Source organism: Geotrypetes seraphini, chromosome 5 (assembly GCF_902459505.1).
Source record: "Geotrypetes seraphini chromosome 5, aGeoSer1.1, whole genome shotgun sequence".
NCBI lineage: Eukaryota > Metazoa > Chordata > Amphibia > Gymnophiona > Dermophiidae > Geotrypetes > Geotrypetes seraphini.
The window spans coordinates 291251-318312 of NC_047088.1; the positions used below are offsets into that span (position 1 = coordinate 291251).

Here is a 27062-nt window from a genome sequence, read left to right on the forward strand (position 1 = left end):
GAAGCCCATCGGGGGGGGGGATGTGGTTCCCCCACCGCCCATCCAACCCAATGACGCTTCCCTTGGTTCCGGTGGGTGCTCGGTTATGAGATTTTTCCAAGAGTTGACTGCAACGGATCAGTGGGTCCTGGAGGTAATTCGGGATGGATATGCTCTAGAATTTTCCTGCTCCTTGCCAGATGCTTTCTCGCTTCTTCTCAGGTGGCATGGAAGAAGCGGGCTTTTTGCCAGACTCTACAACGGTTACTAGATCTCTAGGCGGTGGTGCCAGTGCCTCCGCAGGAATGTGCCACAGGCAGATATTCAATATACTTCATGGTGCCCAAGAAAGGGGAATTTTTGGCCCATCTTAGATCTGAAGGGGGTCAACAGGGCTCTGCATGTTACATCTTTTGCATGGAAACCATGAGATCTGTCATTCTGGCGGTTCAGCTGGAGAAATTTCTGACCTCTCTCGATCTGATGGAGGCCTACTTGCATGTTCCGATTCACGCTTCTCATCAGCGGTTCTTTCACTTTGCGATCTTGGGTCAGCAGTACCAATTTTGTGCTCAACCCTTTGGTCTGGCCACGGCTTCGCAGATGTTTACCAAGATCATAATGGTCGTGGCGGCGGCATTGTGCAAGGAGGGCATTCTGGTTCACCCCTATCTGGATGACTGCTTGATCAGAGCGAAATCTTTTCAGGAGCGCTCCCGGGGTGCAGCTCGGGTTGTGGAATTCCTGCAGTTGCTGGAGGAGTAGTCAACCTGTACAAGAGCCAGTTGACTCCATTTCAGCTCCTGGAGTACCTGAGGTTCTTTTCGACAGCAGCTTTGGGAAGGTTTTTCTGCCAGAGGCCCACGTGGTCAAGTTGCAGTCACAGATTCGCCTTCTGATGGCATCCCCGTGTCATCGGGCTAAGAACATAAGAATTGCCGCTGATGGATCAGACCAATGGTCCATCCTGCCCAGTACTCTGCTCACACGGTGGCCCTCAGGTCAAAGACCAGTACTCTAAATGAGTCCAGCCTCACCTGCGTATATTCCAGTTTTGCAAGAACTTGTCCAACTTTGTTTTGAAACCCTGAAGTGTGTTTTCACCATAACAGATTCCGGAAGAGCGTTCCAGTTTTCCACCACTCTGGGTGAAGAAGAATTTCCTTATGTTTGTACGGAATCTATCCCCTTTCAACTTTAGAGAGTGCCTTCTCGTTCTCCCTACCTTGGAAAGGGTGAACAGTCTGTCTTTATCTACTAAGTCTATTCTCTTCAGTATTTTGAACGTTTCGATCAAGTCCCCTTTGTCTCCTCTTTTCAAGGGAGAAGAGGCCCAGTTTCTTCAATCTCTCACTGTACGGCAACTCCTCCAGCCCCTTAACCATTTTAGTCACTCTTCTTTGGACACTTTTGAGTAGTACCGTGTCCTTCCTCATGTACGGCGACCAGTGCTGGACGCAGTATTCCAGGTGAGGGCGCACCATGGCCTGGTACAGCGGCATGATGACCCTCTCCGATCTGTTCGTGATCCCCTTTTTAATCATTCCTAGCATTCTGTTCACCCTTTTCACCACCGCCGCCGCACATTGCATAGACGGCTTCATTGACATGTCGATCAGAACTCCCAAGACTCCTTCCTGGGAAGTCTCTCCAAGTACAGCCCCGGACATCCTGTATTCATGCATGAGATTTTTGTTACCGACATACATCACCTTACACTTTCCACGTTGAACCTCATTTGCCATGTTGCAGCCCATTTCTCAAGCATGTTTATGTCACGTTGCAGATCATTGCAATCCTCCTGCATCTTCACTACTCTGAATAGCTTAGTATCGTCCGCAAATTTAATCACCTCGCTGGTCATACCAATTTCCAGATCATTTATAAAGATGTTGAAGAGCACAGGTCCAAGCACCGAGCCCTGCGGCACCCCACAGGTGACGCTCTTCCAGTCCGAGTATTGTCCATTTATCCCCACTCTCTGTTTCCTATGCTCCAGCCAGTTTTTGATCCACGTGAGTATTTCACCCTTGATTCCATGACTCGCAATCTTCCCAAGTAGTCGTTCATGTGGAACCTTGTCGAACGCCTCTGAAAATCCAGATAAACAATGTCGACTGGATCGCCCTTGTCTATTCTCCTGTTTACCCCCTCGAAGAAGTGCAGCAAGTTTGTCAGACAAGATCTGCCTTTGCTGAAGCCATGCTGTCTGGTCCTTATCAGACCGTGTCCATCAAGGTGATCAATGATGCAGTCCTTTAACAGCGCCTCTACCATCTTTCCCGGTACTGAGGTCAGACTCACCGGTCTGTAGTTTCCCAGATCTCCCCTCGAACCCTTTTTGAAGATCAGCATAACATTTGCCACCTTCCAGTCTTCTGGAATCTTCCCCGATTTGATTGACAGGTTGGCTATTAGTTGAAGCAATTCAGCTATAGTCCCTTTCAGTTCCTTGATGACTCTCGGATAGATGCCATCTGGTCCCGGGGATATGTCGCTCTTTAGCCTATCAATCTGTCTGTATACCTCTTCCAGACTGACTGTCAGGCCTGTCAGTTTCCCGTCTTCGTTTCCAGCATAGAGCCTGATGGGTTCCAGTATGTTGCGTCTATCGTCTTCGGTAAATACAGACGCAAAAAATGTGTTCAGTTTTTCAGCGATTTCTTTATCTTCCTTTAGTACTCCCTTTATTCCATGGTCATCCAACGGCCCCACTGCTTCCTTCACGGATCATTTCCCCTTAATGTATCGAAAGAATGGCTTGAACTTTTTCGCCTCCTTGGCTATTTTTTCCTCGTAGTCTCTTTTGGCTCCTTTTACCGCCTTTTGGCACCTGCGTTGATGTTGTTTATGCTTATTCCAGTTTTCATCCGTTTTTAACCTTTTCCATTCGTTAAATGAGGTTTTCTTGTCTCTGATTGCTTCCTTCACCTCTACAGTGAGCCACGCCGGTTCTTTGTTCTTTTTCCTCTTGGATCCTTTGTTGATATGTGGTATATGAGGATCATGCGCCTCAGTGACTGTGTTCTTGAAAAGGGACCAAGCTTGCTCTAGCGTTTTTACAGCGCTTATCCTCTTCTTAATCTTCTTCCCCCACCATGAGTCTCATCCCTTCGTAATTCCCTTTACGGAAGTTCAATGCCATGGCCGTTGTTCTGGTCTGATATTTTGCCCCTGTATCCAGGTCGAAGCGGATCATGTTGTGATCGCTGTTTCCCAGCGTTCCTTCTACTTCTACACCTTGTGCCGGTCCTCGTAGTCCATTTAGAATTAAGTCCAATATTGCATTTCCTCTAGTATTTTCCTTGGCAAGTTGTTCCAGGAAGCAATCGCCTACAGCATCCAGGAACTTGGTCTCCCTAGCGCAGCCGGAAGTGCCTAAGTTCCAATCTATCCCCGGATAGTTGAAGTCACCCATGATAACTGTGTTGCCTCCCTTGCAGTTGCGTTTAATCTCGTCCATCATTTCTCCATCAATTTCATCGGACTGCCCTGGGGTTCGGTAGTAGATGCCGATCTTCATTTCCAGTCCATTCATTCCCGGAAGTTTAACCCATAGAGACTCTAATTTATCCGTCAGTTGTGGCATGCTCTCTCCAGTGGATTCAATTCCTTCTTTGACGTATATGGCAATGCCCCCACCTTTTTGAGCCACTCTGTCTCTGCAGTTTAGCTTGTATCCCGGTATCACAGTGTCCCAGACTTTTTCCTCAGTCCACTATGTTTCCGTGATTCCGATGATGTCAACGTTATTTTTTTGTGCCATTGCTTCTAATTCACCCATCTTATTCCTTAGGCTCCTTGCGTTCATGTACATACACTTGAGTTTGTGGCCTGATCCCTTCTTGCACTTTCTTCCCTCTTGTGTCCCTATCAGTCTGTCTTGCCTGTGATCTGGTGAGTCTTCCCCTATATCTTCCTGCACGGTATCCGCCGATGAGTCTCCCCCTCTATCTTCCTGTACGGTATCCTCTGGGTATACCGGTTCCCGAACCATCGACTCTTTCTCTTGGTGGACTGTCGGCTTTCCCCTTCTTCCTAGTTTAAAAACTTCTCAATTTCTCTCTTGAAGTTGCTTACAAGTAACCTCATTCCGTCTCTGCTAAGGTGGAGTCCGTCCTTCCTGTACAGCTTGCTCTTCCCCCAGAACGTTGTCCAGTTGCGCATGAAGTGGAATCCTTCTTCCTCACACCAGTGGCGCATCCAAGCGTTGACTCCTTGCAGCTCTGTCTGCCTCTTCTCGTCGGCCCTAGGTACCGGCAGGATCTCAGAGAATGTTATCCTCTGTGTTCTGGTCTTCAGCTTCCTTCCTAGCATCCGGAATTGGTCCTTCAGTGCTTCTCTGTTGTAGTTCCTCCTACTCACTTTGTTCGTCCCAACAAGGATCATCACCGCTGTATCTTCTTCTTCCACATTGTCGATGATTCTGTCGATGCGGCTCACAATGTCTTCAACCTTGGCTCCTGGTAGACAGATCACCAGTCGATCCAGTCTTCCTCTTGCTATGTGGCTGTCAACTTGTCTGATGATGGAGTCCCCCACGACGATTGCTGTCCTTGCTGTCCTCTCTATCTTCTGTTGATTCTCCAGCCGCAGGTCCGTGTCCCTGGTGTATGTCCATCTCTCCAGACGTAGGTCTATGTCCTTCGTTCACATCCATTTTCTTTCCTCCTGGCATAGGCTTGCATCGGGCACATCTTCTTGTGGGTCCCCGCCACTGTTTCCGGATCTCGCTGCTGTATCACCCACTTCTTCCTGGTGGTTGTCCGTTGGGTGGTCCACACTCTCTGTAGGTGCATCTCGGCAGTTCCACTGTTGCTGGTGGTTCTCCATGGCCTCCCTGAAAGCCTCCTCTATGAATTTTTCCAGCTTTCAGACCTCTTCCTCGATGGTGTTCTCTGTCTTGATGTTGTCTGAATCTCCGTCCTCCTCTTCCGTGGCTCAGGGTTTTCTCCAAGTCTTGGGGGTCAATGACAGTCTCCCTGGATGTGATTTGGTGGGTCCGAGCTCACATGCGCCCGCTTCAGCATGCTTTGCTCCAGGTGAATGAGTTGGACTCTCCCGTTCCTCTTCGGTGGTTAGTTCGTTGCAGTCTCCGTTGGTGGCAGAGTCTTCTAATCTGGTACAAGGGTGAGTCTGGTTGAGCACCAGTGGACAGTTCTTATCATGGATGCCAGTCTCCTTGGTTGGGGAGCTCAGTGTCTTGGTTGCTCAGCTCAGGGCCGCTGGTCTCAGGAGGAGGTTTCTTAGTCAGTCAATGTTCTGGAGACCAGGGCCATCCATTTGGCATTGCTAGTGTTCCAGACGTTGACGGGCAAGTCTGTTCAGGTTCTATCGGACAATGCCATGGCAGTGGCTTATGCCAGTCGTCATGGGGGAACCAGGAGTCGTCTGTTGGCACAGGAGGCGAGCGGACTTCCTCAGTCGTCACATGCTAGATCCTGGAGAGTGGTGTCTCGGTCCCGCAGCCTTCGAGTTGATTGTGCAGGCTTGGGGTCAGCCAGTCCTGGACCTGATGGCCACGAATATCAACACCAAAGTGCCTCGGTTCTTCAGTTGGAGCAGGGATATTCAGGTCTAGGGGTTGGATGCTCTGGTGCAGCCCTGGCCGACGGTGGGTCTCCTGTATATATTTTCTCTGTGGCTGATGGCGGGCAGATTCCTTCTTCACATTGCTCGGCAACCCGGCTATGTGATTCTGGTGGCTCCGGACTGGCTCAGGCGCCCATGGTACGCGGATCTGGTTCGTCTTCTGGTGGTAGATCCTCTTCCGCTGCCTCTCTTGCCCGATCTTCAGTTTCAGGGCCCCATTCCAATGTTCGATCCGGATCCCTTTTGTCTTACCGCTTGGCTCTTGAGAGGGAACGCCTAGGTAGGAAAGATTATTCAGATAGTAATTTCCATTCTCTTGGGTCTCGGAGGCTTTCCACTTCTTGGACTTATTTGCAGGTTTAGTGTATTTTTGAAGACTTGTGTGCTGCGTGGGGGGTGGTTTCCTTTCGCGCTTCTTTGCCTCACATCATGCATTTTTTGCAGGATGGCTTCGATAGGGGCCTGGCATGGTCTTTAGCTGGCGGCTTTGTCTGCGTTAAACTTCTTTCCTGGGCGTAGTTTGCTTTTTACAGGCGGACAAATTGATTCAGCCTTCAGTTCCGGCTTGAAATCTCAATCTGGTCCTGTCAGTGCTTGTGCACCCTCCATTTTTGCCTCTGGGTTCCTGCTCGTTAAAGGATCTTACTCTCAAGGCAGTGTTCATGGTGGCCATTACTTCTATGAGACAAGTTTCTGAGTTGCAGTCTTTCTCTTGTAGGTCTCTCTTCCTGGAGTTTTCTAGGGAGTGGGTTAAGCTGTGGTCTGTTCCTTCCTTTATGCCAAAGGTGGTCTCGCCTTTTCATATCAACCAGTCCTTGATCCTCCCGATCTTGGGTAGCCGGGAAGGTTCCTCAGAACCGAGGCTGTTGCGCAAGTTGGATGTCTGCAGGGCCCTTCACTCTTATGTTGAGCAGACCCAAGAGTTCTGGAAGTCGGATCATCTTTTTGTCCTCTTGGTGGGTCCTTGTAAGGGGGACAGTGCTTCCAAGGTTTCCATTGTGCATTAGATCAAAGAGACTATCGTTTCTGTATATCTTCTGAAGAAAAAGCCTGTTCCAGAATTTCTCATGGCTCATTCCACTCGGGGTCGGGCAGCTTCTTGAGCTAAGTCTTCTCTGGTGCCTACAGTGGCTATCTGTAAGGCCACGGTTTGTTCTTCTCTGCATTCCTTCATGCGTCACTACCGCTGTATGTTAAGGCATGTTCTGGTGGTGGCCCTCCGGGGGTCCCATCCATGATGGGTACTGCTTTGTTACGTCCTATCAGTGAAGCTATACCGGTCTGGAGAGATGCTAAAGAAGGAGAAATTAGGTTCTTACCTGCTAATTTTCTTTCTTTTAGACTCTCCAGACCAGTATAGCACCCAACCCTTTCTGTCTGTCTGTTGTTCTTGCATTTTTTTCATGTGAAGATTTTGCTTTTTCTGTGGTGTCTAGTATTTCTCTAGGGCCGGGGAGATCAAAGAACAGTGGCTATGGCTCAGCTGGCATAGCTGGTGAGCTTCGGGGGACATTTTACTGCAGGGGCTTGTTCTATGCACTTTCCAACAGTATTCTTATATGTGGAATGGTGTCGTCGAGAGCATTTTGGCTTCCTGGACCATGGGATGATCTTCCAAGGGCTGCTGAGCAGAGATGGTGTGCATCTATCAAAGAAGGGAAGAAGTGTCTTCGCCATAAGACTGGCTAATTTACTGAAGAGGGCTTTAAACTAGAAGTGATGGGGCAGGGTGATCAAAGCTCCCGGTGAATATAAGCCCTCAGGTAAGTAAATCACTGGATACCTCTACACAGATGGGAAAAGGGGGCAATGTCTGGAAAGCAAGATATAGTAATGCTCGAAGTATGGGAAACAAGGTTCTGGATCTAGGAGCTGTGATGGAAGAAGAGGAGTTGGATATAGTGATGATTTCAGAGACATGGTTCACGGAGAATCATGACTAGGATGTAGTTATAACAGGCTGTAATCTGTTCAGGAAAGACAGGGTAGGAAGAAAAGGAGGAGGAGTAGCGTTATATGTTAAAGATCATATTAAATCCACACAATTGCAGGATCTGCAGGGCAAGGAAGTGGCGCTATGGATCAATTTGAAGAGAGGGAATGGTAAATATATTTGCATTGGTGTGATACGTGGGCCTCCTTCACAAACGGAAGAAGTAGATAGAGATTTAATAGTAGACATTCAGAATATATCTAAAAAAGGGAAAGTCTTGCTAATAGGTGATTTTAACATGCTGGATGTTGATTGGGGGATCCCTATTGTGGGGTTTTCTAGAAGTAGGGAGATTCTGGATTTTCTACAAGGAGAACTGTTCCAGCAGTTGGTAATGGAACCCACAGGGGATGGGGTCATACTGGACTTAGTGCTTACAAATGGGGAAAGCGTTTCTTTTTTAAGTCAATGTATATTTATTGAAAGTTTTGTAGGCGACAAAGCAAATGAATAATAACAAGTACAAGTCATGTGAGAGAGAGGCATAATAACAAGCTAAATAAGCCAACATAACATTCATAACTAAAGCCCTATAGGCAATCAAACATATGAACAAAAATCAATCACATGAGTAAACCTTTGTCTATGGTATAAAAAGCATAAAGAAGGAAGAAAAGAGGAAAAAGCTAAAGAAATAAATATAGAGAAATAAGGAGGAAGGCTAATAAAACATTAAAAAAAATAACTAAGAATCAGAGCCCTGGAGGTACAGTTTGAGGGATTTCCATTTAGAAAGAAATTGTGGGAATCTGTCATATTTTTTAGCTAAATATGCTTCATATCTATAAGTCAAACAGACAAGATTCCACCATTGTGTCACGGATATCTTAGAAAGATCTTTCCAGGAATTAAGAAGAAGTTTCAAAGCTAAAGAGATAAGTATGTTAAAGAGGAAGGCATCAGGACAAGAAAGAGGAGACGGGAGAGCAGAGGACTTGAGTAATAGCATTTGATATGATAGAGCTACATCGATATGAAAAAGAGAGCAAATAGTGTTCCATAGTGATGACCAAAATGATTGTACAGAGGGACATAGAAATAGCAAGTGTTTAAGGGAACCTATATCAGTAGAGCATGTCCAACATTCTTTTGTAAAAGTAGGGTTAATACGGTGTGATTTAATTGGGGTCCAATGAGCTCTATGGCATAGAAAGAATAAGCTCTGGGTTAGGGAAGCTGACCTAGAGGAATGAAAAACAGATTGTAGATAAGAGGACCAGTCACGATCAGAGATAGGACATCCAATATCTTCTTCCCAAGCCTTTTTGACAGAGGGAAGGGTCGGATATCGTAGTTCTTTGAGGAGATTATAGAACTTGGATGCTGCATGACCCAGAGCACGATATTGGTTAGAAAGAGTCAATAAAGTCAGAGGCTGACGTTTAACTTTCAGATCATAGTGAAGTTTTCGTAAGGCTGAACGTAGTTGCAGCCATTGATAAAAATAAGAATCGGGAAGGCCATATTTAGTCTGGAGCTCATGGAAAGTGAACCAGGAGTCATCGGGGTGACATAATGCAGCAATGTCCCAAATCTGATGAGTGGTCCAGGGGAGCCAGAATATCAATTGCTTCCCAATCAGTAGTTTAGGGCTTCTCCATAGGGGGCAATAGGTGGATTGAGACCAGGGACAGTCCAGTAGACGGTCTAGGTCTTGTAGAGTTCGGAGAGATGTGAGAAGTAGGGGGTTAGGAGGCTTAGTTTGTAGATGAGTGGATCCAAGGAGTCGAAGTAAAGGTATAGGATGTAAGAGGGCCAGTTCAAGACGAAGCCAATTGGGGGCTAGTGTAGAGTCAAGGGACTCAGAGGAGTGAAGCCATTCAGTACTTTGTTTTAATAAAAATGCTTGATGGTAAAGAAATAGGTCAGGGAAATTAACCCCTCCAGCCGATTTAGGAGATTTAAGTTTACTTTGCGATATTCTATGAGGTTTATTGTTCCACAAGAAGTCGAAAAGAAGTTTTTCCAATTGTTTGTAGAAAGAATTAGGAAAGAGGAGAGGGAACATGGTGAACATGTATGTAATTTTTGGAACTACCATCATTTTAAGGATATCAAGTCTCCCCCACCAAGAAAGGTGTAAAGGGGACCAGTTGGATAGAGATGATTTTACTGAGGAAACAGTCTTAGCCATGATGAGGTTCGCTGTTATTTTAAGATCTTTATCAAATGGAACACCTAGGTATTTCATCCCAGTAGATATCCAAGTAAATGGGTATGATGGGAGAACAAATGGTGTGCAGGCTTCGTTAAGGGGCATAAGTTCGGTTTTGTCCCAATTGACCTTATAGCCAGACATGGAGGAGAATTGAGAGATAAGAACAATAAGAGAATGTAAAGATTGTTCAGGATCAGACAAGTAGAGAAGAATATCATCAGCGTAAACAGATAATTTAAATTCCAATTCAGCAATGGAAATTCCCTTAATAGAGGTGGACAATCTGATATGAGCTAAAAGGGGTTCGAGAGCTAAATTAAATAATAGAGGGGATAAGGGACAACCTTGACGGGTACCTCGTTGTAGTATGAAAGAATCAGAAAGAGCATCATTAACTACAATCTTAGCAGTAGGAGTGTTATACAGTAGAGAGACCATATGGACAAATTCAGCAGGAAATCCAAAATGTCGTAAAACACAAAAGAGGTAATTCCATTCCACTCTGTCAAAGGCCTTCTCAGCATCAAGAGAAGCTACCAAGTAAGGTTGATCCTTTGACAGAGTGGAATGCAGGATATGACATAATAATCTAGTGTTATCAGCACCATAGCGTCCCTTCAAAAAACCAACTTGATTTCTATGTATAAGGGAAGATATAACAGACTCTAATCAGTGAACTAAAATTTTTGCAAATATCTTATAGTCCAGATTTAGTAGAGAATTGGGTCTATAATTTTTGATTAATTGAGCATCTCTGTTGGGTTTTGGAAGAACAATGATACTAGCTTCATGGAAGCGGGAGAGGCGATTGGGAGAAACAATAATAGACTTATAGTAAGATAAAAGGCATGGAATTAAAGACACTGAAAAAGTTTTAAAGAATTCCGCAGGAAGGCCATCCGGTCCTGGCGCTTTAGAGGAAGCCATAGAGGAAATGGCTCGTTGTACTTCATCTGCAGAGACAGGTTGTCGTAGAGGTTCGTGTTGAGATGAGGCAATAGATGGGAGGTGTGCAGATTGTAGGAAGTCAGATATGATATCTTCTGAGCAGGTGGATTCCGAAGTGTATAAAGAGGCATAAAAAGAATGGAATTCCTTAAGTATGTCAGAAGTTTTAGTATAGGTCATGCCAGAAGGCGATTTGATATGAGAAATTCGGTGTTTGGATCTTTGTCCTTTAAGGTAAGAAGCTAGGTGATGTCCCGCTTTGTTGGAGGTAGCATAATATGTAGCTGATTGGCGGAACATGGAGACAGATGCAGATGAACTAAAGATCTCATTATATCGGAATTTAAGCTGTTGTAAAGACTTGTAGAGAGTAGAGTCAAAGGAGTTATATAGTTGAGATTCCAGGGAGTGAATTTCCTGTTCTAGACTATGAAGTGTGGCTTTCTTAGTCTTGAGTTGATGAGCTGTATAGCTGATACATTCACCTCGTAGCCAGACTTTATAGGACTCCCATACAGTAGCATAGTTGGATACAGAGGATTCATTTCTAGCAAAGAAAGCATTAGATTCAGCGGTGATGTAAGATACAAACTCTTCGTTGCATAAAAGTTGGGTGTTCATTCTCCTGTCTTATCATCAGACCAGTTGAGAGAACATGATATGGCGGCATGGTCAGAGATAGAGATGTTGTGGATAGTAGTGGTAGATGTGATATTTAAAATGTCTTTAGATGTTAAAAAGTAGTCAATCCTAGAGTATGATTTATGGGGCGCCGAGTAGAATGTGAAGTCCTTGGTAGTGGGATGAAAGATCCTCCAAAGGTCGTTCCAGCCATATGTTTGCATTAAATTGGAAAGAGTCGAGCGGACCCTTAGTTTGGCAGGGCGGCAGAGAGAGGATCTATCAAGAAAAGGGTCCAATGGGAAATTAAAGTCTCCAGCAATAATAGTGTGTTCCGAAAAAGAGGAATGGGAAATGGTATGAAAATCCTGAAAGAAAGAGGGGTCATCAGAGTTAGGTGCATACAGGTTCAATATATTCAGTGGTTTGCCATCAATGGTGCCCTCGATATAGGACCATCTGCCCATGGGATCAAAGGAGTGAATGGTCAGTTGAAAGTTGAGTGATTTGCGAATGAGAGTAATAACCCCATTTCTTTTTCCCAAGGCGGGAGCAGCGAAGCAGTGTTGGATCCATCCTCCGGTAAGCTTCTGCGCTTCTGCGAGGTTGACATGCGTCTCTTGTAGGAGGCATATGTCTGCCCCTAGATGTTTGAAATATTGTAGTATTTTCTTTCTCTTTATTGGACTAGAGAGGCCCTTAACATTAAGGGAAACAATGTTTAGCTTGACCATAGGGTCAGAGAGGTAGAAGCAGACATTGGTGTCTCGAGCAGGTTGCAGGTCCCAAAGAGAGGAAATGCTCAAAGGAGTATAGGCGGTGTCTCTGGACCAGAGCTGTATTAGGTTGCAATAGTATACATAAATCAGAAAAATGGAAAAAAAGGAGGTGGTAAACAATACCAGGCTCTGAGTAAAAAGAAACAATAAGGTGCAGCCATAAAAAAACAAGTAATGTAGTTTAGCATATAAAATGGGGAAAGTAGATACTGTAGATGGGGGCACATGTGGACGAGAGACACTTAACATGCGTCCAAAGCCCCAGCCATTAAAGGAAATTCAAAGCAGAGTGCATCCAGCCTGAAGCAGATTGTTGAAAGCATGTTGAAAGCAACAACAAAATTCAAGTCATGGCTCCAATGTTGTCATCAAGGTATTTTTGCAATTCAGTGGGTTCATCAAAATTTTTGGTAGAATTACGGTAAGTAATTCTCATTCTGGCCGGATAGAATAATCCATATTGTGCTCAGATATGTTTAAGTTGAGGACGCATAGCTAAAAAAGCTTTTCTTTTTTGAGCTGTCTTCTTAGAGAGATCAGGTACAAGTAAGATTTTTTTGCCATCCACAAGAAGAGGTTGTTTGACTTTGGCAGTTTGCAGTATTTGAAGGGCATGAGGATACCGAAGAAGCTTTAAAACCACAGGTCTCGGTGGTTTAGATGGTATAGGAGGGCCAGAGGGTACACGGTGTGCTCTCTCTATCTCTAGAGCAGGTGAAAATTGGATGTTTAGAAGAGATGGGAGGAGAGATTGCAGGTATTCAATGATATCTTTCCCCTCAGCAGACTCTGGTAAGCCAATAATTCGTACATTACTGCGTCTCATTCGATTAGACATGTCGTCCAAATCTCTCTGTATAAGATCCATTTTGTGCAGACCACGTTGCATGGTTAGGAGCTGGGCATCATGGGCGGTTAGATGTTCTTCCGACAGGTCCAGACGAGCTTCTAATTGTTTAAATTGTAAGGTGATTGTGCTAAGTTCCGCTTTAATGTCCGCAGTCGCAGCTAAATTCTTGTGCATAAGTCCCTGTAGGATTTGCAGATCGTGAGACAGGGACGCGTCCGCTACGAGGAGCTTGGTTGAGGCCTTGTCCGGGGACGGCGGTTCATGTTTAGAACGCTTGGATGCGTTCGGAGCGGCGTGGGGGACAGACGCAGCCGATCCGTCCGGCTTATTTGATTTAGTAGCCATTAGGGAGGTTTTAGCAAAGTTTGCTGACCTGATAGGAGCAGTTAGAAGCGCCGGATGCCGTTTTTAAAAGTCAGGCTGGAGCGAGTGAACGATTCAAGCAGCCATCTCGTAGCCGGTCACGTGACCCCCCCGGGGAAAGTGTTTCTGATGGTTCAGTGGGTGATCATCCAGTGATCACTGCATGGTACGGTTTAATATTAAGATGGGTATAGAGAGGGCTCATTCAAAAGCAAAGGTTCTAGACTTTAAAAAAAAAACTAACTTTGTTCAGATGGGGGTTTACGTCAAGGAATTCTTGTCTGGATGGGAACGTCTGGAAGGATTGGAAATGCGGTGAGCAAAACTGAAAGGAGCGATTGTAAGGGCGACAAACCTTTTGGTGAGGCAAATAAGTAAAAGTAAGAGGAAAAGAAGGCCGCTTTGGTTCTCAAAAGTAGTAGCTGAGAAGGTAAGGAATAAGAGGTTAGCTTTCATAAACTACAAAAGATCGCAGAAAGAGGAAGGAAGACAGGCAAAAATATCTGGAAAAGTTAAGAGAGGCTGGTCGTGTAGTAAGGAAAGCAAAGATGCAAATGGAAGTAAAAATAGTTAACACAGTAAAATGGGGAGACAAGACATTTTTTAGATATATTACGGTAGTGATAGGAAGAAGTACAAAAGTGGTATTGTGAGACTCAAAAGTGAAGGAGAACAATGGGAGCAAGAGGACCATCCAAAAAAGGAGATTCTGGATGGGGGCAAAACGGACACGCCACGGGAGGTGGATGACCGAGTAAAGGCAAGCCAGGTGGGAGCGCCGAGCCATGGAAAGAAAATAGCAGGGCGGGCGACAAATCAGGACCTATATTGCCTCTACACAAATGCGAGGAGCCTCAGGGCCAAAATGGGAGAGCTGGAAATTATAGCCAGTCAAAAAGCCCTGGACATAATTGGAATCACAGAAACGTGGTGGGCTGAGGATAATAAATGGGATGTGGTCATACCAGGGTACAAACTTTACAGGAGAGACAGGACACACAAGAAGGGTGGAGGAATAGCGCTATACATAAAAGACTCCATACCCTCAACCAAAATGGAAACAGCAGTAAGGTCGGAAGGCTTGGAATCAATATGGGTTAAGCTACCAGGAGGATCTGGAGCAGACATCAAATTGGGTCTATACTATCGTCCGCCTGGCCAATCGGAAGAAATCGACCGGGACCTGGAGACGGAACTGCGGCAGGTATGCAAAAATGGAAGTGTGGTGGTGATGGGAGACTTCAACTACCCTGGGATAGACTGGAGTATCGGGCACTCAAGTTGCGAGAGAGAGACCAAATTCCTGGAAGCCACGAGGGACTGCTTCCTGGAACAGCTGGTCATGGAACCTACACGAGGAGAAGCTACTCTTGATCTAATCTTCAGTGGACTGGGGGGACCTGCAAAGGAAGTAGCGGTATTAGACCCACTGGGAAACAGCGATCACAACATGATCCAGTGCAGACTAGAACTGGGATCATCCAGGGTGAAAAGAACCACAACAACAGCGCTCAACTTCAGAAAAGGGAATTATGATGCAATGAGGAAAATGGTGGGGAAGAAACTCAACGGCAGCACAAGGAAGGTAGAGTCCGTAGAAAGCGCCTGGACCCTGCTCAAGCGTACGGTGCACGAAGCACAGAACCTGTACGTCCCCAGGTTCAGAAAAGAGTGCAAGAAAAATCGAATAAAGAACCCAGCATGGATAACGGCAGCTGTAAAAAAGGCGATCAGTAACAAGAAAGCATCGTTCAAAAAATGGAAACAGGATCAAACGCAGGCCAACCAAAAGGAACACAAGGAAAGCCAGAAGGAGTGCCACCGAGTGGTTAGGAGAGCAAAGAGGGAATATGAAGAGAGACTAGCGGGAGAGGCAAAAAATTTCAAATCATTCTTCAGATACGTAAAGGGGAAGCAACCAGCGAGGGAGGAAGTGGGGCCCTTGGATGATGGGGATAGAAAGGGAGTAGTGAGGGAGGAAAAAGAAATAGCTGACAAGTTAAATGACTTCTTTACGTCGGTCTTCACGAGGGAGGACACATCCAACATTCCGGAACCAGAGGAAATAGAAAATGGAGATCAAGATAACAAGCTGGTCAAATTAGAGGTGAGCCAGGAGGATGTCCTCAGGCAGATAGACAAGCTAAAGAGCGACAAGTCGCCAGGTCCGGATAGCATTCACCCAAGGGTGCTCAAGGAATTAAGAAATGAAATAGCAGAGACACTTCAGCAAATATGCAACCTATCCCTAAAAACTGGAGAGATCCCGGAGGACTGGAAAATAGCTAATGTCACGCCCATCTTCAAGAAGGGTTCGAGGGGCGACCCGGGAAACTATAGGCCGGTAAGCCTCACATCGGTCCCGGGAAAGATGATGGAGGCACTGATTAAGGACAGCATCTGTGACCATATCGAAAAAAATGGACAGCTAAGGTCGAGCCAGCATGGGTTCTGCAAGGGTAGGTCGTGCCTCACAAACCTGTTGTACTTCTTTGAGGGGGTAAACAACCAGGTGGACAAAGGAGAACCCATAGACATAATTTACCTAGACTTCCAGAAAGCCTTCGATAAGGTACCACATGAGCGGTTGCTCAGGAAGCTATGGAACCATGGGGTGCACGGGGAGGTCCACCGATGGATCAAAAACTGGCTGGCAGACAGGAAGCAGAGGGTTGGTGTAAAGGGCCATTACTCGGACTGGCAAGGGGTCACGAGCGGGGTTCCTCAAGGATCGGTGCTGGGACCGCTCCTGTTTAACATATTCATTGACGACCTGGAGGAGGGAACAAAATGCGAGGTCATCAAATTTGCAGATGACACCAAACTATTCAGCAAGGTTGAAACCACGGTTGACTGCGAGAATCTCCAAAGGGATCTTACGACATTGGAAGAATGGGCGAAAAAGTGGCAAATGAGCTTCAATGTTGGGAAATGCAAGGTCATGCATATAGGGAGAAGGAACCCGATGTTCACTTACAAAATGGGGGGATCAATGCTAGGGGTCAGTAATCTGGAAAGAGACTTGGGTGTGATGGTAGACACGACATTGAAGGCGTCGGCACAATGCGCCACAGCCTCGAGGAAAGCAAACCAAATGTTAGGTATCATTAAGAAGGGTATCTCGACCAGAACGAAGGAAGTCATCCTGCCACTGTACCGGGCTATGGTGCGCCCGCATCTGGAATACTGTGTACAGTACTGGTCACCGTACCTCAAAAAGGACATGGCAATGCTTGAGGGAGTCCAGAGAAGAGCAACTAAACTGATTAAGGGTATGGAAAACCTTACATACACTGACAGACTGAAGAAGCTGGGGTTGTTCTCCCTGGAAAAGCGGAGACTCAGAGGAGATATGATAGAGACCTTCAAGATCCTGAGGGGCATCGAAAAGGTTGACAAAGACAGATTTTTCAATTTGAAAGAAACCACAAGAACAAGGGGTCACTCGATGAAATTGAAGGGGGACAGGTTTAAAACAAACGCAAGGAAGTACTTTTTCACACAGAGGGTGGTGGACACATGGAACACCCTTCCGGAGGCCGTGATAGGAAATAGCACAGTACAGGGTTTCAAGGAAGACCTGGATAGGTTCCTGGAAGACAAAGGGATTGAGGGGTACAGATAAGAGCAGTGGAAGGTTTAGAGATAACTGTAGAGGTAGGCAATAAAATTAGTCAGGGACCGCTGACCAGGCAATATGCCTGATGGGCCGCCGCGTGAGCGGACCGCTGGGCTGGATGGACCTCTGGTCTGCCCCGGCGGAGGCGACTACTTATGTACTTATGTACTTATGTACTAATATGTAGAAGCTGATAAAGAAAAGGCCTAATTGCTTAACAGATATTTCTGTTCTGTGTTCATGGCTGAAGCGCCGGGAGTGGGACTGCAGAAGACAAACGTGAATAGGGATGGAGGAGTAATAGACCCAGATCGATTTCAGAGGGATGTGTTCGTGAAGAGCTAGCTAAAATAAAGGTAGACAAAGCAATGGGGCCGGATGGTGCTGAAGGAACCTAGGGAAGTTCTGGTAGCTCGGCTGACTGACCTCTTCAATGAGTGTCTAGAGTCAGGAGTAGTACTGGAATACTGGAAAAGGCGGATATGGTCTCTCTCCACAAAAATGGAAGTAAGGAAGAAATAGGAAATTAGAGGCTGGTAAGTCTGACTTCTGTGATAAGCAAATTAATGGAAACACTTTTAAAACAGAAAATGGTCAAGTTTCTGGAATCCTGTGGATTACAAAACCGGAGGCAAGATGGATTCACTAGAGGTAGGTCTTGGTCAGACAAATATGATCAATTTCTTTGATTGGGTGACCAGAGAATTGGATAGAGGATGTGCACTAGATGTGATGTATTTAGATTTTAGCAAAGCCTTTGACAGTGTTCCACACAGATGTCTAATAAATAAACTTAGTGCCCTCGGGATGGGTCCCAAAGTGACGGGCTGGGACAAGAACTGATTGAGTGGAAGGCGATAGAGGGTAGTGATCAATGGAGATTGCTCTGAGGAAAGGGATGTTACCAGTGGTATGCCTCAAGGTTCTGTTCTAAGTCTGTTCTTTTTAACATTTCTATAAACTATATTGATGAAGGGTTGTCGGGTATGATTTGCCTCTTTGAGGATGATACCAAAATCTATAATAGAGTAGACACGCTGGATGGTGTGAATAATATGAGAAAGACCTGGCAAAGCTTGAAGAATGGTCTGAAATTTGGCAGCTAAAATTTAAAGCTAAGAAATGCAAGGTCATGCATTTGGGCTGCAAAATCCCGAGAGAACGGTACAGTTTAGGGGGGTGAAGAACTTATGTGCACGACAGAAGAGTGGGACTTGGGTGTGATTGTTTGTGATGATCTTAAGGCAGGGGTGTCCAATGTCGGTCCTCGAGGGCCGCAATCCAGTCGGGTTTTCAGGATTTCCCCAATAAATATGCATGAGATCTATATACATGCACTGCTTTCAATGCATATTCATTGGGGAAATCCTAAAAACCCGACTGGATTGCGGCCCTCAAGGACCGACATTGGACACCCCTGTCTTAAGGTGACCAAACAGGTTGAAAAGGTGATGGCGAAAGCTAGAAGGATGCTAGGTTGCATAGGGAGAGGTATGGCCAGTATGCCCCTGTATAAGACTTTGTTGAGACCTCATTTAGAATATTGTATACAATTCTGGAGGCCGCACCTTCAAAAAGATTTAAAAAGGATGGAGTCGGTCCAGAGGAAGGCTACTAAAATGGTATGTGGTCTTCATCATAAGGCGTATGGGAACAGACTTAAAGATCTCAATCTGTATACTTTGGAGGAAAGGCGGGAGAGGGGCGATATGATAAGTTTAAATACCTACATAATGTAAATGCACATGAGTCGAGTCTTTCATTTGAAAGAAAACTCTGCAGTGAGAAGGCATAGGATGAAGTTAAGAGGTGATAGGCTCCAGAGTAATCTAAAGTAATACTTTTTTATAGAAAGGGTGGTAGATACATGGAACAGTTTCCCAGAAGATGTGGTGGAGACGAGACTGTGTCTGAATTCTAAATGGCCTGGGATAGGCACATGGGATTTCTCAGAGAGAGAAAGAGATAATGGTTACTGCAGATGGGCAAACTAGATGGGCCATTTGGCCTTTATCTGCCATCATGTTTCTATGTAATTAGAAAATGAATAATGTAAACTGAAAACTTAAATAGTTGTGAATGTGTTTAATGTGTTGAGTGGTGCTTAGAGGGCAAATAAGTCTGATACTGGTCAGAATTGCACAGTCTGTGTCCCATATATGGCAGTTCAGTTTAGGATGGGCGCTGGAGAGGGCTTCAATTGAAACTTCAGGAATTGGAACTTGAGGACAGTGTCAGGAAGACCTCTAGGGGACTAGAGGGGACATATTATGTTTAAATTAGAGGTGAACCGAATTGCAGCGATGAATTCAGCCTTGTTTTAAACTGCCAGTGCATTTTCAGCTGAAACCAAAACTTTATGTTGGGTCCCCCCTCTCAAACTCGTCTGTAGGGTCCCCACCTTAGACTCTGGTGATCTAGTGTCTGACTGGGGCAGGAGTGATCTCCTGTCTATGTCATGTCAGCTGTCAAAATGCCAAGACTGTTGCTGGAGGTTGTGGCAGCCATTTTGATAGCGGAGATGGCAATGGCAATAATGAATGAGGATTGTTCCTGCTCTGACTAGCCATTAGACCATCAGAGGTTGTACGGTAGGCCTGGGGCAGTCTACGGATAGAGGTGAGGGAGCTTCCATTTCCATTTGTGTTTCCAATTGTGAGCCAGGCCAATTTCATTTTTCATTTAAACTGAGGGGTGAATTTTGGCTACAGACAGTTTGTCACTGTCTAGTTTAAATACTTAACGTATTTTTTGCTCCATAAGACGCACCTGACCATAAGATGCATTCTAGATTTAGAGGAGGAAAACAAGAAAAAAAACCATTCTGAACCAACGTGTATACCAATCTTTAAATTCTGTCCCAGCCCCCCAGCACCTTTAAATTCCGTCCCAGCCCCCCCCCCATCATCACTTTTAACAAAACATAAAACTTTATATGTTAAAAGAGTGAAAGATAAAATAATAGGTAGAAAAAAAAAATACCTGAGAGGGAGGTATAATAGAGAGTGACAGTCATTCGATCTTAGAAGACTAGAGGGCAGGCCAGCCACTGAAGATCTTCCAAGGTCGGGCCCCATAGACTTCAGGCTCCTGATAAGAGGGAGTAGAGTCAAGACTGCCATTGCCGGCAAAGAAACAGCTCCAGGGTGAGACAGCCAACCACTCCCAATGGAGCCGATTCACTGGGGGCTCTGGTTTCGCTTTGCCTTGGTTTCGGTTCTTTTGCGTCGTGAGACCAGTGGTGAGGAAACAACGCCACTATCGAGCAGAGGCCAACGGGCTGAAGCAGGCCACCACACAGCAGGAGAGCAGAGCCGAAAGGACTCTCCTCACGCTGTACAGCTCCACCCCTGTGCACATTGCCATCCTTGCTGCTGATGCTACTTACCCCTCCACCACCTCTTGCTATAGGGAAAGGGGCGGGATGGAGTGCACCGAACGTTCTGTCTGCATTCCAGACATTCAATGCTGATAGAATTGACAGTTCGCCTAGTAGCTTTCGGCCATTGCTGGAGCCATTTAGGAAGGAAAGTCGACCCCATCCTCCCTTCTAATGCCCACACACACGCTAGGACCCGGGAATAAGGAGAGGAACCAGAGGCTTGGCAATGATCTCATTTCCCCCTATCTGAAAACACCAGCCCTAGCTGTTAGATGTTTTGCCTGGGCACCTAGCGCTCGTCCTTCTCCTCCTTCCCGGACTGGAGGTGGGAGGCAGACCCCTACTGAACAAGGCACCCGGAGTGGAAAGGGAAGAGCTCAAGCTTGGTGTCCACAAGCGCCGCGTCCTTACCTCCCTCCCATCACTACCTGCTCATCTCCTCCATTGAGGCACAACCCCCACAATGCTCCGCCCTCAACCCAGTAAGCATCGGAAGATTGATGACAGAAGTCGCCCGGCAGAAAGGAAAATAGAAAGTAGGGAGGGGGGTTTGCATTCGCTTCATAAGGCGCACCCTTATTTTCACCCACTGTATTGGGGGAAAAAAAGTGCATCTTATGGAGCAAAAAATACGGTAAGTGGAATAAATGCATAGGAAGTGACTTTATCTTTCATTTGAATGGAAGGTGTGGAATGAGGGATCATAGGATGAAGGTATGTCTAGGGGACTGCACAGCACAGCTATAGGCTCACACAGGATTCAGTAGCTCTGTCTTCATCTACTGGTAGGTGTTCATAATCCTGCAGTTGGGGCCAGTCTGGATCACCTTAAGCAGTTTCCCAAACTGCAGGGTTCCACTCCAAATGAGGTTACATAACCTGCCTTTTGGGTTACAACCTAAGTAGGCTCTCCATAGGTGCATCATTATTCTGGACCTCCAGGGAGGGTCACACAATTTTATTAGGCCACAGTCATGGGGTCACAACCACAAAATTATATTAGAAAGCACTGGCCTAAAGGAAAGCAAATTGGCAATTAATATCCAATGTTTCTGTTTGTTCCATGATGATTCCAACTACCTGTATGTGCTTGGCAAGGTGACTAGTTGCCGACTGCCCTGTTTATAATGCCAGTGTTTTATCATATAATATAAGAAGGACTTGGGAAAATCCATTGTTTATTTAAGTAGCGCAAAATCTGTTTTACTGTTTTGGGATCTTGCTGCTGCTGGAAACAGGATACTGGGCTTGATGGACCTTGGATCTGTCCCTATATGATAACTCTAATGATGTTATATCTTGTTGGGTAGACTAATTAGTATTTACAGATCTTTATATGCTATCAGTTACAATGTTACTGTATAACAGTGTACAACTTATCTATTCTCCATGCTAATTCTATAGATTTATTCCTCTTTATATTTTGATTGTTCTTTTTTCCTTTGTGTGCCACTTAGGTTACTGAAGCAGAAGAATGTTATAATACGGCTCTTCGTCTTTGTCCCACACATGCTGACTCCCTTAATAATCTTGCAAATATCAAACGTGAGCAGGGAAACATAGAGGAAGCTGTTCGTCTTTACCGGAAAGCTCTTGAGGTATTCAAGAGTTGTGTAGTTCTAGTAGATACTTTGATGCTGGAAAACACTGTAGTTTACAAAGTGTGATAGTATTTAATGGACCCAAAATTGTGTTTAGTCATTAATATTAGACTATACAGGTTCTTTTATCTCTTTGGTCTGAAAACCTATATGTACTATAATTATGATTTTCCATAAGTGCAATAATTATGATTTTCCTATTGCCAAGCTCGCTCGCTTGCTCCCTTCTGTGGCGGAAGTATTTCATGCCCCCCACCTGTGAGTGTGTACTAGAGCTGTTCAGGTGGGCTTCCTTCTTCCTACCTTCCAGCCACACTTGCTTCTTTGCAGGGCACCAGGTGGGCTGTGTCATTCTGGACAAGCGGTTTATCTCCCCATGGCCATGAGCCATATGCGTAAGGAATCCAATCCAGATTTTTTTCTATGTTCCTCCTACTTCACTGGGAGCTTTGCTGCCACCTGCAGTTTTTCCCCTTCTCCACATGAGCCAGAAGAAGTGTTTCTGTTCTGCTTTCTCTTTTTCTTATTTTATTTGGCGTTTTCAAATTTTATTTGGTATTTTCAGTGCTTGGAGCTTTCACCTTGGTTTCAGCTCTGCCTGCGTAGAGAAGAAGCAGACTCTGGTCTATAACTGACAGGCTCCCTGGTGGTACCTGTTAATCAGCCTACATAAGTATTTTTGGAGCTTGGGGCCGTCCATGCTTTTCATCAAGTTTCAAGTTTATTAGGATTTTATATACCGCCTATCAAGGTTATCTAAGCGGTTTTACAATCAGGTACTCATGCATTTTCCTTATCTGTCCCGGTGGGCTCACAATCTATCTAATGTACCTGGGGCTATGGAGGATTAAGTGACTTGCCCAGGGTCACAAGGAGCAGTGCGGGGTTTGAACCCACATCCCCAAGGTGCTGAAACTGTAGCTTCAACCACCACGCCACACATTTCTCCTTACTGCTTAGAAGGGGTTCAAACGCAGGCTGTTAGACATCCATAGAGGCTCAGCGATGTCTCACAGGATGCTGGCTGCATTTTTCACCTCCCCCTTCTGTTAGCATATCCATTGGTCTGTGGGGGTGGAGGTATGGTCAGACTCCGTGTCTGACTGGCAGCTCAAAGATCAGCATTGAAGAGGTATTTCCAGCTTGAGGCAGTGATTCTTTTCATTTCCAGCTACTGCAAAGAGCTGAGGGCAGGCTGCAGGACATTGGCATAACAGGTCACAGTGAGTAAAGCTGTTACAGCCTGTGAGGTGAATTGGAGGAGGGGGTGTCTTAGAAATAGGTTTTTGAAGGTTTCTAAATGTTTCCCTGTGTTCCCCCATCTTTAAAAATCCTAAATTCACTGTTTTATTCAGTGCAGTCATTGTGGCGCTTTATTCCAAGGCGCACCATCTGGACACTTAAGGCTTGCTCCATCTGTCTTCAGCTTTCTAGTATTAAGGAGGAGCGCAGTAATCTTACGCAGGAATTGGATGCCATCATAGCAGCTTCCGTTACTTCAAACAATCATACCAACGGTGCTTTCTAGTATTAAGGAGGAGCCCAGTAATCTTAGGCAGGAATTGGATGCCATCAAAGCAGTTTTCATTACTTCAAAGAATCATACCAACGGTCTTCAGCTTTCTAGTATTAAGGAGGAGCTCAGTAATCTTAAGCAGGAATTGAATGCAGTCAAAGCAACTTCCATCACTCCACAGAATCATACCAATTTGCCACCACTGTCTCAAAGAGTAATGAAATCAGGGAATAAATGGATCACAGTAGGGTCAGGCAGACTGCAACACGTGACACATAAGAACATAAGCAATGCCTCTGCTGGGTCAGACCTGAGGTCCATCGTGCCCAGCAGTCTGCTCACGCGGCAGCCCAACAGGTCCAGGACCTGTGCAGTAATCCTCTATCTATACCTCTCTATCCCCTTTTCCAGCAGGAAATTGCCAATCCTTTCTTGAACCCCAGTACCGTACTCTGCCCTATTACGCTCTCTGGAAGCGCATTCCAGGTATCCACCACACAGAAACATACACCCTCACATTGCACCTACAGAATTCTATTGCTCCATTACATTGTACTGCTAAAGAAAGAACTGAAATCGAACAGGAACCAGTGAAGGTAACTTATGAAGAAAAGCACTCACAAAGGAAGAGTAAGAAAGTTTAATCCAATAAATTATTGCTTTTAGAGGATTCTATCATCAGAGGCATTAACATTTAAACACAAGTCAAGGAGCCTAAAATAGTGAAGTGTCTCCCAGGATCCTTGGCTACTAGGAGTACCCAACAAATACTATCTATAATTAAGGAAGAAACTAAGAAGTCTAAAGCTGATGTTATCCATTTAAGAACAAATGACCTGGCCAGCAACTCCCCATTTGCAGCTCAGAAAGCCTTTCGGGAGCTAGGGGAGAGCTTAAAACCTTTTGTAAAGACTATAGCTTTCTCAGAAGTACTGCCTACATGAGGAAAGAGTTAAAAACACAGAGTACTTCAATTGGTGGCTCAAAGCCTGGTGTCATCAAGAAGGCTTTAGGTACATAGGAGGATGGGGAAATACATGGAAGGTCAAGAAGCTATATTGTACTGATGGGCGGCTACATATTACTACAGCAGGAAAAAGAATCCTTGTGGAGAAATTTAGACAATATGTTTCTAGGCATTTAAATTAGAAGGTGGGGGTGGCATATGTATTAGAGAATGACACGGTGACAAAATTCATCACCGTTCCTGTCCCCACAGATAACCGCAGGAAACCATCTTCATGTCATTCTTTAAGGAGAAAGGAAAGAATCAGAGTATAATTGGGCACAACCACTGACCCGCAAGCTTTGCTTTGAAGAATGCTGGTGTAGAAGGACCGAGGTTGAAACAGACACTAGATAATGACATGAGATTATTTCCCACGGTTATCCACGGGGACGGAAACGGTGATGAATTTTGTCACCGTGTCATTCTCTACATATTATGTATGAAGGACATATTATTCTCTACATATTATGTATGAAGGACAATTATAGAGGCCACCCCCAGCAAAAGTACAAGATGTGATGGTAGTAAAGATTGCAACATAAACAATATTAGCAATTCACCTCTTAACATTGTAATGGTAAGTGAAACGAAACAAGACTATACAAAAAAGGAGATTACCACTGAAAAATAGCTGGAAAGCAATGATCACAAACGCTCGCAGTCTAAGCAACAAAGTTCATGATCTGCAAGCCTTGATGTTAGAGGCAGACCTGGATATTGTTGTTATCACAGAGACCTGGTTCAGTGAATCCCATGGATGGGATACAAACATACTGGGATATAATCTTTTTAGAAAGGATAGAGATGGTCAAAAAGGTGGAGGAGTAGCTCTCTATGTAAAGATCAATATCCAAGTGACTGAAATGCAAAGGACCTGTGGAGAGGAAGAAGCAATATGGATCATTCTGAAAAGATAAGATGGAACTTCTATCTACGTGGGTGTAGTCTACAGACCTCCGACTCAATCGTAACAAATTGATAACAATCTGATTATGGATATCCAAAAGTTTGGAAAGAAAGTGGAGATTATGCTATTGGGAGTTTCCAAGTTTATTTATAATTTGATAGACTGGCCATCAACAAGTATTTGGTCAGTTTAAAGAACTAAAATTAACACTTAAAAAAAATAAAAATAAAAATAGGGGAGGGACTGGGTAATATAGAAACATAGAAGATGACGGCAGAAAAGGTCCATAGCCCATCAAGTCTGCCCACTCCATTAACCCTCACCTAACCACTCCTAAGGGGTCCCTCACAGGTGGTATCACCTCTATACTGCCCTCGTAAAGATCCGACGTGGGTATCCCATTTATTCTTAAAATCTTGTATGCTGCTGATACAATAGGTACCAAGGGAGGGACTGGAAAGTTCCATCTGCGGAATCAGAAAGAAGTAGGGAGATTGTGGATGCCTTTCAAAAGGTTCTGCTCAGACAAATGGTGACGGAGCCCATGAGGGAAAAAGCGATATTGGATCTGGTCCTCACAAATGGGGAGAGTATCTCTAATGTTTGAGTGGGTGCTCAACTGGGAAGTAGCGATCATCAAACGGTTTGGTTTGATATAATGGCTAAAGTGGAGAGCGGCCACACAATACTTAAAGTCCTAGATTTCAGTTTAGTTTTAAATTCTTTATTCATTTTTGCATGTTACAACAAGTGTAGCAGATAAACTCATATGAACTTAAAAATACACACTTGATTAACTCTCATATAATACTTGGAATAGCCACAAGGTCGACCAGAGGAAGTGTCACAAGGTAGTGAGTGAGGCCAAAAGGAACTATGAGGAAAGGATAGCGCAGGAGGCCAAAAACTTCAAACCTTTCTTTAGGTACGTAAAAGGGAAGAAACCGGCCAAGGAGGCAGTGGGCCCTCTCGACGATCAAGGAAGAAAAGAATACATCAAGGAGGACAAACAGATTGCAGACAGATTAAATTCCTTCTTTGCGCCGGTCTTCATCAATGAAGACACCACATCAGTACCCGAGTCAGTGAAAGCATTCAAGGGAGTAATAGAGGAGAGCCTCAACACAATAAATGTGGATCTGGATCAGATTTACTATCGGATCGACAAACTAAAAAGTGACAAATCCCCTGGCCCGGATGGAATTCACCCGAGAGTATTAAAGGAGCTAAAGGTAGAAATCGGAGAATTACTGGAATCGCTAGCTAACATGTCAATTAGAACCGGAAAGATACCAGAAGACTGGAGGATAGCAAACGACATCCCAATCTTCAAAAAAGGATCAAGAGGAGAACCAGGAAACTAAAGACCTGTGAGTCTCACATCAGTCCCTGGGAAGATGGTTGAAGCATTGATCAAGGATAGCATAGTCCAACATCTGGATACCCATGACCTAATGAAAGCTAGTTAACATGGATTCAGGAAGGGGCAGTCATGTTTGATGAATTTACTTCAGTTTTTTGAGACGATGAACAAACATATTGATAGCGGAGAACCGGTGGATATAATATACTTGGACTTCCAGAAGGCTTTTGACAAAGTTCCACATGAGCGACTTCTCAGAAAATTTCAAAGTCATGGAATAGAAGGGGACATACTAAGATGGATAGGAAAATGGCTGGAAGAGAGAAGACAGAGGGTGAGCGTAAATGGAAAGGGCTTGGTTCTTGGGCCCATATTGTTCAAT

At 45.0% G+C, this 27062-nt stretch overlaps 1 protein-coding gene across 4 annotated transcripts in view; it reads left to right on the forward strand.

Moving 5' to 3' along the window:
- The window catches only part of OGT (O-linked N-acetylglucosamine (GlcNAc) transferase), a 569231-nt gene that overhangs the window by 101736 nt on the left and 440433 nt on the right, over positions 1–27062 (forward strand). For all 4 annotated transcript variants that reach the window (XM_033944283.1, XM_033944281.1, XM_033944282.1 and 1 more), the window contains one exon: positions 21742–21882. In XM_033944283.1, coding sequence (XP_033800174.1) covers positions 21742–21882 — 141 coding nt within the window. The remainder of the gene's footprint in view (positions 1–21741; positions 21883–27062) is intronic.